Source organism: Myxocyprinus asiaticus, chromosome 6 (assembly GCF_019703515.2).
Source record: "Myxocyprinus asiaticus isolate MX2 ecotype Aquarium Trade chromosome 6, UBuf_Myxa_2, whole genome shotgun sequence".
In the NCBI taxonomy this organism is placed as follows: Eukaryota; Metazoa; Chordata; class Actinopteri; order Cypriniformes; family Catostomidae; genus Myxocyprinus; species Myxocyprinus asiaticus.
The window spans coordinates 13,435,055-13,447,123 of NC_059349.1; the positions used below are offsets into that span (position 1 = coordinate 13,435,055).

Here is a 12,069-nt window from a genome sequence, read left to right on the forward strand (position 1 = left end):
CATGAACTTGCGATTCAATTTTCCAGTGTTTGAATGTGTATAACTGGAAGTGAATGGAGCCTAAAGTCTAGTGTAACCGCACCTTCAACATTTTAAAATGTGTTAAATGGAGCAGAGATGTCTACACTCTTATTGATAGTTAATGATAATCAAATTACCCAGAATACTCAATCAACAAACACACAGGGTTCAGAGATGTGTAGAACTTTGTGAATGATGGGCATTTAAGTTCTGCAAAAATCTGTGAAGCTATCTGTGTGCCTGATAATGACAGATTTGAATTCCATTAACACCTGTCTTGATTCCATCTGCTGTGTTTAGCAACAGCTGAATGAAAAATTCTACTAGTAGGGTTTCATGTTTCGCAATATACTGTACAAGCCATGCGCACACACACACTAGCATGATAGCATGTACATGAGCACCCACAAATGTACGGTTTGTTTACACATCCTGCAACACTTCATCAGAATATATGCTCTGTGCTTGAAAGCAAACCTGCAACAATAATGCTTCCACAACCGTTGACTCTTTCACAACCGGTCTATTCAATATGCGCAATGGAGAGTTTAACAAAGCAGATATTTTGCAATGTTAGCAAAAATGAATTCCGATTGAGCAATTCAACTAATTTCCTTAAAATGAACTACTATTCAGTTGCTCCTACAAGTATTTGGACACTTAAGTCACATTTAACAATGTATGAATGTTACTGCATTAGATAATAATATATAAAATGGCATCTGCAAACAAACAATTCTAGAGCTTTTCTCAGAACTAGATGGTCTCAAGGTGATTTTTAGTGGATGTATGAACTCAGAGTAACCACAGTGAACATGTTCCACTAACGTTTGTCTTCATTCTGTGAAATATTTTATTTAAAAAACTCTCTTTAAAATAAATGCTGCTTGGTTTGATACAGTCATACTGTCACGCCTCCCTCAGGCTCTCCACCTCCCTCAGTGTTCTGCTCCTCTTCATCCGATATCTATTTCACCACACCTGCACTCAATTTACTCACTCATCACAGACCGCATAAATAACTCACCTACACTTGCTTGTCAATGGACTCTAGTTTGACTGCACTGCTCTCACACAGTGATTATTTACCTTGTCTGTATTTACCCTTTAGATCTTCGTCATCTGTTTATTGTTAACCCTGCAACTTTGCCTGATACCTCTTCAGTTCTGTGGACATTTAACCTTGTGAATCCTCCAGTTTGTGACGCTAACTCGCCAGTGTGATATCATCTGTATCTTGATCTCCCTGTAATAATCCTGTGAATCTCAGTAAACGCTCTCGCACTTGGTTTCATTAACTACCGACTAACCTGTGTGGCTTGAATTCCTGACACATACATTTTAAAGTGTGGACAATGTGTTCAAATACTTTTTGGGGCCACTGTACCATATCTACTGTACCATAAAGTGAGCTGGTTAATGTGTTTTAAATGCCACCATTTCTGTCCAGACTTTGTCTTCAGTCTAATTGTTGTGCTCTGGTCCATGTAGTGACTCTACACAGCTGTTTAAGAAAGCATGGCCTTCTTCCTTCAGTATGACAGGCCCTTGGCTCTGCATGTGTGTATGTGTTTGAGAGAATATAAACACAGACCAGAGGGTGAGACCTCTCTCTGCCTCAGTATTCTGGCTCATGATGAAAGGTGTTTTTTTTGTTTTTTTCCCTCAATTTCTCTGGAAGTATTTTATGAAGTTGTGGTTCAGGGCCAGGGCACTGGCAATCAGGCTCTATGACGACACAACAATAAAAAAAAATGGTAAGTGTGCAATCAAATCTCTCTCTTTGAGGATTTGTGTTCAGATTCAGTTGAGGACACGCATACAGACAGCTCAGATGGTTTGTGATACATATAACTTGTGTATTGAGACTGAGATAATTTAAAGATATTATTATATCAATTTACAATTAAAAGCATAGTTCACATAAAAATGAAAATTCAGTCATTGTTTACTCACCCCTGTGTTATCACCCTATATGACTTTCTTTTTCTTAACACAAAGGGAGAAATTTTGTGTTCAGTGATGTCATACAATGGCAGTTTATAGTGACTATCACTTCAAGATTCAAAAGAATTCAAAAGTATAATTCAGAAGTCTAATAAATTATTCCATGAGACTCATGATTGTATGAAAGCATACAATAAGGTTTGGTGAGAAACAAATCGAAATCTAACGTATTAATTCGAGAAAATATTAAATGACCGTTGATCTTCTGTGCACGTTCATGATAGGGCATGAGAGCAACAGTTCATGCAGCGACATTGGGGCGTTCAAGCAAAACAAAAGGTTCTTCACAGCAATAGCAACAACACAGCTGCACACAAAACCAGAGAACAGAACTTAACATGTCTGAAGAGTTTGTAGTCGAATAACTGATGCATTTCTATGCCCAGCCTTATTTTGTTTTAAGTTTTTGGACCGATGCCAATTCACAGTGGACAGACATGCCTGCACGATGCTGAAAATAGAAAACAAGTGATCGATAGTATGTACCGTCGCTCATCACTTGTGGTTAGGACAAAAACTCAGATTACCATAGAAAATTTACCTTTTATCATGTGTTGTTTGCCGTCAGGTTAGGATACGGTGTGACTGTGGCTGCCTGTTGCCTCTATTTTTCTGTTTGATTTCCGAGTACTCCCTACAAAAACAAATAAGGCTGGGCATAGAAATGCATCAATTCTTTGACTATAAAGTCTTCAGACATTTTTAGTAAGTTCTGTTCTCTGTTTTGTGTGCAGCTTGTCATGTTCTGTTGTCGCTATTGCTGTGGAGGACCTGTTTTTCTATAAACAAAATGAGTTTTTGCTTGAACGCCACAATGTCGTGAGGGGGCTGTTGAACTGTTGCTCTCATGCCCTATCATGAATGCACACAGAAGATCAACGGTCAGTGAAAATTTGACTAAATAAATTCATTAGATTTTGGCTCTCTTTCACACCAAACCTTATTGTATGCTTTCATAAAAATCATGAGTCTCATGGAATCATTTATTAGACTTCTGATTTATACTTTTGCATTCTTTTGAAGCTTGAAGTGGTCACCATAAACTGCCATTGTATGACATCACTAAGCACAACATTTTCTCACAATTTCATATTGGGTTATAACAACACAGGGATGAGTAAACAATGACCGCATTTTCATTTTTGGGTGAACTAATCCTTTAAGTATACATTTTAGTTTATCAATGAATGATTTGAGTTTGGAGTGATGCCAACTAAATATTAATTGAGAGATCTACAGAATGGTCAAATGGCAGTGGATAGTGCCTCACTTTAGAGCTTAAAGGACTCATCAGAAAAATTACATATATTCCAACTCTGGGAGGGATATAATCGTGTGAAAAACCCAAAATGTAAGTCATTTTTATTGAAAATCTTGATGTCTAGGGCTGGGCATTATATAGAATATTCAAGATATAATCACAATAATTTTGCTGACGATATAAAATTAAATAATATCGTGAATATTTTGATTTGAATGTGCTTTTTATTTGCCAATTAATTTTCATAAAGAGCACATTAGTAGACTAATTTCATGATCCTTCAGGGCTGCACAATGAATAAAATAACATAAAAATGGCTAAATGGTAGGCAGTGAGGAAGACAGATAAACATAGTCTGTGTGCGCTCGGGTGACGCGCTGTTCTGTGCACGCGCAGTGCTCGTGGGCTCGTGTTTTTGACGCTTTCAGAGCAGTTCACGTGCACTGTGAAATAAAAGTATTGCAAGTTCAAGCATTCGTGCAGTTCCAAACATTAGTAACTTTTGCAGTTCCAAAAGTTATTATACAAATCTACAAACGAGGCACAGTATAACAGAAAAGGAGGAGATGACATCGTTTCACCAGATGCGGAACATTGATGCTACATAAAACACTCAGTGTCAAAATAAAAGCCTGAGGTGAAGTTGAAGTAAATAGGACAGAAATATATTACTTTGATATAAAACAAATCTAATCCTTAAAATAATAATGATAATTCAGTATTATATTAAAATAATAAACTTGACTGGGTCCCACAGTAATAATTTAGTAAAAAATTAAATAATTAGTGAATAAAGTAGTTTTTACTAAACAAAATGTTTTAGTAAAAATATATGAAGGTAAATAATGCTTTTTATTAAGTTACTATGTATAACTGTATATACAATATAAATCTAAATCAAAAGTTCATTAAGTGGAAAACTGCGGGGGAAAATGCCTTTATTATTTTTTTAAAGATTTCATTCAATGCCTTTAAAATATTAAATCTACTTGGCTAAAATTTCTATTTGGATTAAATGATAAAAAAAAAAATAAAAAAAAAAATTTTGAGCCATTTCACAGCAAATACACTTTTATCGAGATATACAGTATATCGATTATCGTCAATAGGCTGAAAAACATAGAGATATAATTTTTGTGGCCATATTGCTCGGCCCTACAGTATGTTCACTGTGCGTTCACATTGGCATGTGTGCAATGCTTTCAAAGAAAGTCATACAGGTTTGAAGCATCATGACTGTAAGTAAATGATGACAATTGTAATTTTTGGGTGAACTCTTACTTTAACTCATGAATTAAGACAAACTGTTGTAAGCCTCGTTAGGGGAAAAGTTACAAAATGGTAACAAATTAAGATCAAATAGTGTTTAGTGGACCAGTTACTCTAATGTTTTCAGCAATGCAGCTTCTCTAATTGAATAACAGCTGCATCCTCATGCTGTGTTATTACACACATAACCAGCCAACAGGGACACTGGCGTGCGTGAGGAGCGCGCAACATGCAATACACTCTGATTTCCTCTGGCGTACTTAATAAGCCAGCTAGACGTAAGTGAGCACAGTTTTCCACCATATTCAGTGTGTGTGTGTGAGTGAGTGTGTGTTTCTTCCTGCCAGGACCATGTGGCATCTGCGCTTTCAAACGCACAGGAAGTGAAGGTAGTAGGTGGGTGGTGACTGACGTCAATGAGGCTGAACAGCCCTGCAAAACAGGAACCAAAACATCCCACAATCCTTTCCCCCCTCCTATTAACTCTCAGCTTAGTAGATTGGTGGCTGAGGCTTGTACACCTGGAGCATGCATATACACCCAAACACACAAAGGCCTGCATGCACAGAGACTACACATGTCAGCGTGAAAATGCTTTGTCTGTATAAGCCAAAAATTAATTGGGTGAATCTCACTAAAACATGTCCAACTCGTATTGCACCCAAAAACGAATTTAAAAAAGATAAATTGAAGTAATTGAAGGACCATATATATATATATATATATATAGCATTTTAACATTTTCATAACAATTTATCACATCTAATAATATTAATAATAATAATAATAATAATAATTATTATTATTATTATTATTATTATTATTCGCAATATAGTAGGAGGATAAGGGTTTTTTGAAATTATGGTAATGAGAATGAGAAATTACATTTATTATTATAATTTGCAACATAGTAATGAAAAAAAAGGGGCATTACAGTAATCCTTTTTTTCATTAATGAGTAATGAGACAATAGGAGTGTGCTTATTTGTCATTAAAATAATATCATATTGTAAAAAATCTTTGAAAAATGGTTCTAAAAAAACTGAATAGAATTCGATTTCAAGGTGAAACCAGGACATTGTCTTCAAGAGATTTATTTTGTTCCTTCTTACACCAACCCCTGTAGAGTTTCTTGAACTTCATTAACACTGTAAACACATAACCCTGCTCTTTTTATGTATGCATGCTTATGCATGCATGAATATTCACACTTGCACAAACACACGCAATAAACACACCTTTGTATACGCACTGCACTTTCACACACTGCGTCTCTGTGGTTTGAGTGTGTGTGTTAGAGGTCATACAAACATGTTGTCTTATTCAAACTTTCATAACCCCCCTCCACCCACACACACTCTCATTTCTAGATTCTTCAAAGACTCTGGGCTTTTCATGGTTCTCAGATGGAGAAAGGAATGGTGGCATCATACCAGCTGTCCTGGGGAGTCTTTAAAACATGCACAACAGTTCAACAACACCTGCTTCAGGCTGTCAAGAAAACTTATCAAGAACATGTCTGGGTCATACAGTATTTCACCCCAAAATCATGAGAAAGCAAAAATAAATTAAATGTTTCATAAAGCCTATTTTGCAATGTGTCATGATTATCATGAAAATTAAGCACATATTTTTCCCAAATTTGTATTACCTTAATGTCAGGATGTTTTTACTTTTGAGTTTGTCTGTATTTTTAATTTAAAAACTCATTTCAGAGATTAATTGTTTATATATCATTTAAATTGTAAAGTATTTGTTAGGAAGTATTTGTTGTACTGCCTTTAATGTATAAAAAATAAACATTAAATATATATAACCAATTTAAATTAAATAAAAAAATAATTTAAAAAAATATTTCAAAAACATTTTATAATGCTCTCCCTGATACTTACAGATGACATTTAAAAGATGCATTAATAAGCTAGATAAGAAGTTTTTTTGCCATTTCAAATGTATTTAAAACACAGATCCTATTATTCCCTTCATGACACTGCACATTTTGAAGTTTGAAGATGAGAAGTATGAGAAGAAATATGAGGAATTCTAGCATAATTAGTGTAAGATTCCAAGTCTTCAACTTCGACTGATGTCACATTCTGGGTTATGAGAACTGTACCATAATCTTTCTCAATGTAACATCTGTGAGTTTAATGATATATTGCAGGAAGCATTCAGAGAATAGGAATGCACTAATGTTCCTACCTGACAGGTTGGCCTTGGTCATTGTGGGCTGACTGCTGACTGGTGATCTTCTATTAAATAAAGCAGAAAATAAATAAACAAATGGGAATTTTCAAAAGGAAGTGATTAAATTCCATTTCCAATTTAACACAATAGAAAAAAACATTGCAAATATATAATTATCTGTCATATATCTGTGAATATGTGACAATTTTTGATTCAGTCTGGGAGAGCCACTGTTCTGTTTGTAGTACATATTTACTCATGTTTCTACAGACACCAAAGTTTGACCCAGTTTAAACACTGCTGAAGCTTATGGGAAAGTATGCACAATATTTACAGTAACTTAGGAAATAACTAAGTAGCCACTCGGTAGCTAAGGATATGAGGAACTAACATTTTCTAACTTAAACAAGTCATTTCACATTTTAGTGCACTGACCAATGCAAAAATCAAGAGAACAGTTATTAATGTATGAAATTAATAATATGAGAACAAACGACATTAGGTCAGTTTGGTATCCCTTATGCTGGACAAAAACAATCATATTAGGTGAGTTCTGCCCTCTTGTGGTATATTTTCATATTACAACCCTTATGAAATGCCTATAAACAGCACTTACTTGCTGGAGAGGCACTGTACATTTGTCAGGATGCTGAAATTATTCCTAATAGTGCGTAGACTTGCAAGCACCTATTGCACAAAATGACAACAGGAGCGATATCAAAGGGCAACAGGAACAGTTTACACATGACAAATCACTCAAATTTGGTCATTGTACATCATTACAGTAAAATATGAATGTACCTGAGCAAAAGGAGTAACTATCAGGTCTTCACCATGTCTGAGAACACAAAAAAATAAAGAAAAAATACAAAAGTCATACAGAGTACAAAACCTCTGTGCTGTATCAATTGTTTGTGAAAAACCTGACGATGTTCTCCAGCATGATTTTAGCATCTAGTGTGATTCAATGGAAACAAGAAAATTTGACCTTTTGAGTAAACACGGTCAATATCACAAATCTGATTAGTGACCTACAAATAATGCACAATTTTAAAAATGTCTTATTTGATAAAATATTTTATCATAATTTTTCTGTTTTACATTTTTCAAAATTCTTTTTAGATTTTGAATCTCAGTAATTCCCAGTTTAAATGTGGACTCTGACTGTTGAACCCCACTGTACATGTAATAGACAGAAAAATACTAAACTGCAAACGACCATGTGTTACATCTTATCCAATTTTTATGAGAGCGCTAATTCTAAGCGCAATTTTCGTGCCAGCGCAAACGCAAGGGGACGTGGCAGACAGATCAATGCATAGTAGAAGGTGCATCCGCATCTGTAACTGTTGTCACCTTGTACTTTTCGCTGGCAGCAATTTTTCTCAGTGTGCGCTTGTCATTCAAGAGTTTATCGTGAAATACAGTCCAGTCCAAAATTAAGACATACGAAAAGCATTGCCTTCATGACTGTTACACTGAGTCGAGAATTATCCAGTGTCCATGCTACATTCATTAATGAGAACATATGCTCCACAGATGCAGATGTTCCAGGCAGGCATAAAACAAACTCCACGAACTTGACTAAGACTCCAAAGTTGATGGTCTTGCTCTCCAGCTCACAAAATAATCTGTCCATCTCTCAGACACGGCCACTTTGTTCATGTTCCACTCAGTGATGCGACGAGTGACAATGTTTTTCACGCAAGCCCACTCATCAAAGAGTGTGGTTTTGTCAACCAAACTGAGAGCGGGGATTCTGGAGTTGAAGTGTTCGAGGCTGCTTTGAATGTCTTTCCACTCTGGGATGTCCCTCAATAGGGCCCACTCAAGTTTTTCTGTGTTCTCCAATGAGCGGCTCCAATTTTAGAGGTAATCCACCGATGATGAATAAAAGTTTCTGACTGCACAAAAGAAATCATCCGCTCGCATGTCACCAGCTTCAACCAGGGCATCCAGCTGCTTTTTAATGTCAGAGGGTATGAATGATTCCTCCAGCCTGGCATGCAAGACTTTTCTCAGGTCATGAATGTGCAAAGCTATGGCCGTGCACAACAGAATGACAAGCAAAAAGTCCTTCACTTGCGTGTACCTTGTCAGATTCAGAAATTTGCATCACAAAAAAATCACTAGCATTTGGTGTGGCACACTTACTTTTAGCAGCATCCACATGCTTTTTTGTATGAACATGCTGCAACCTCCATGGGCAATGGAAAAGCAAGCTCCACTAATCTCACACCTCACTTTACTAGGCTCTGTCTGTGACTCCTTTTTTAGAAATGTAAACTCTTTTTGAAGATCCTCATTAAATGTTCATGCACGCTTCCTTGGAATTTTTCTAGGTGTAATTTCATCTGTGTGCTCTTTCAAACTGACTCTTCAATCAGTTCACTAAAGGGATGTCTATTGATAGGGGATTGTGATTGGACAGTTTAATCCAATCATGTACTTCAAATAACACAGTGTGATTTTATTGGTTTTGCAAGCCGTATCCTTGGCTACCTTTGATTAGAATACTCACGTGACTGAGAAAGCCGCATAGGCGATAGAGAAATTTTAGGAGAGGGGAAATACGGGACAAAACACGATTTTCTCAGAATAAGTCAGGACACTAGAAAAAGTGATTGAATGCGGGACTGTCCCAGGAAAAATGGGACATCTGGCCACCCTAGCTAAGACGTTTCAAAACCATGTCTGTATTTCATGCAGTTCCTGCATTTGCAGTTTGCAGATTCCACTAGCAGGTGGTAATAAAGTTCATGTCCAAACTCTGAAAATATATTAAAACAACTAATTATGTCCATGACAATTACTGTTGTAGCCATTTTATGAAACCAAAATGTATTAGATTTGTGTTAAACTTTCTTTAGGTCATGGTTTATTTTAAAATTATTATTAATATATTTATATTTACAATTGTATTTATGATCTAATTTTTATTGGTATTTTTCCACTTGTTGTCATAGATTGATTTGTAAGTCACAGCAAAAGGGGCCGGTGGAAAAAGTTGAAGAGGGTAAAATGTTTGGATTTGGTATGATTTTTTGACCACTTTGTTATTTTTATTTTATTTTTGTTTCATTTGAAGTGTAATTTGAATTAAGAAATATTTTTCATGCATATAAAAAGGAGCGTGTCACTGTCACTAGAAATATGCCTGACATTCATCAAGGATGTAGTTAATGTGCAAAAGAACGTAAGTCCATAATTCTATTCTTCTAATTCATTGCATACAGTCCATTTACACTACCATCTTCTTATGAATGTGCTTTCTTTGTTTATATCGCTGGTGCTTGACAGGAAATGGACTATATAATAGGACGCAGACGGTGCCGGAGAAAAACCTCAGAATTAAATTGCACTTGACCCAGCCCATTAGCGCTTTGCGAGTGCAATTTCTCCAAACCCACTTGCGCTTAGACTTAGCGCATGCTTGCATGAAAATACCAAAACTTCATGGCCATGCCCACTGACTTTACGCTTATTACTTATGGCACAGCACTGCGCTTAGTGCTAGTAATATTAAAATAGTGCCCCATATCTCAAGTTTAAATAGGTTATGTTGTACAGTATTACTGCAGTGAACTTTTCTGACTTTGAACTGCAGTTGCAATGATATGAATGATTTATTTCAGAGGTGCTGCCTGTAGGTGTCAAGTGAACCTGACGATCTTAGTTAGCTTAGTTCTATTGTTTAAATAATTTCTTCTATCCCAGCTTAATTGCAGAGACAACTGTAAGCAAGCCCAACACAGCAACACTGGCTAAACCAATGGCATGAGTTTTCCAACCCATGGAAGACAGGGAAAGTGTTCAGAAACCTGTCTGAAAACAGTTTTTTTCAAATCTGTTTTGTGACACTACCAGATAAATTACAGAAATTACACTAGCACAGAAATTGTAGACTTAACCTTTAAACTATAAACACTTTTTTTTTAAATTTGCTGATGATGGCAAAATCAATAACTTTTAGGTTGATAAACCTGCTGTGGAAACTTCAGCCTCACTTTCTTCGCCACTTTTCTTCAGTTGAAACAGTTGAAAGTGAACCATCACAAACTCATCTTCGTCCATTGTGCAATGGGGTTGTGGGCCGTATTAAGTGAAAGCACAGATGCACACTTTCAAAAATCAACTGAAAAAAAGTATATCACCTTTTGCATCTTTGGCTTACTATTTCCAACATACTGTGACTTAGTATGCACTAATCCTTGTGTGGGATACTAATTTTCATAGTTAGTATGTGAACTGGGATGCAGCCTTGATTTATCTTACATCAGTACAGGTGAACAGAAATGTGCTGAGCTCTCACTCACAGCTGTTCTCCTACAAGGGAGGAGTTCGTAGAGAGGTCATAGTCGCTGTCCGAGCGATAGAGGAAAGACTCCCGCCGCTGACCATGACTGGCCATGCTGGGATGCAGGGCGAGACCGGAGCCCGGAGATGCCTGCAGGTCCAGTGGACTGCAGCCCATAGAGGGGCCATTCTCCACCTCCAAACTACACAGAGGGACATATAAAGTGGAGATGGTCATTATAAAGAATTAAAAACCGGCCCAGAAGCTATGCATTTCAATAATAAGAGTTTGCATCCACAAGTGTGTCCTTTTAAAATTGCTCAAAAGATTTGATCCCTTCCATTAAATTTGTGATCAATAATAATATAAATACTATAGAAAAACCTTGAAAGCTTCTAAGTACTTTAAAAACACAAATAAAGGCAGAGGGAAATTCATAAGGGGGCAATTGCAATTTCTGAGGAGGCACTTCTTTGGTCAAATATAACATTTTAACTCTCGTTGTCATCAATTATATACCAATTTCCGGTAGATTTGAAAAGGGATATGAAAATAGAAGATTCTATAATTCTATTTTAAATATATATTTCTGTTATACTGTATGTAATCGATTAATTTGTGGTTTAATTGGCACACTTGAGCTCTTAAATGGGTGTTTGTATCTTTGTTTATGACATTACTCTGTTCAACACTATAACTGACTGTCACCACCAGATGGACCAATTGTGTCATGAATGAGTGACAATTATGGTACTTTACCCTCTTTATAATCAGAAATGGCTGTGCTGTATTTAATTACCCTTTTGTTAATTACCACTTAATTACCCTTTGATCTACAATCTAATCAATTAATTCCAAATTACACAATAAAATGATAATCTCCCACTGGAATCTACATTAACATTAATACAAACCAATTAAGCCTACATATTTACTTTTGCTTGTATACAATGTATCAGTTTGTGTTTTCATACAATACATAAAAGCCTTTTAAATGCTCACTTAAAAGTTCCATAAACATCCAGGG

At 36.0% G+C, this 12,069-nt stretch overlaps 1 protein-coding gene across 1 annotated transcript in view; it reads right to left on the reverse strand.

Moving 5' to 3' along the window:
- Positions 1 to 12,069, reverse strand: part of LOC127442471 (cAMP-specific 3',5'-cyclic phosphodiesterase 4B-like) — a 99,697-nt gene that overhangs the window by 35,211 nt on the left and 52,417 nt on the right. The window contains exons 4-7 of the mRNA XM_051700529.1: positions 11,062 to 11,244; positions 7,547 to 7,583; positions 7,362 to 7,432; positions 6,761 to 6,810 (exon numbers count right to left, since the gene is read on the reverse strand). Coding sequence (XP_051556489.1) covers positions 6,761 to 6,810; positions 7,362 to 7,432; positions 7,547 to 7,583; positions 11,062 to 11,244 — 341 coding nt within the window. The remainder of the gene's footprint in view (positions 1 to 6,760; positions 6,811 to 7,361; positions 7,433 to 7,546; positions 7,584 to 11,061; positions 11,245 to 12,069) is intronic.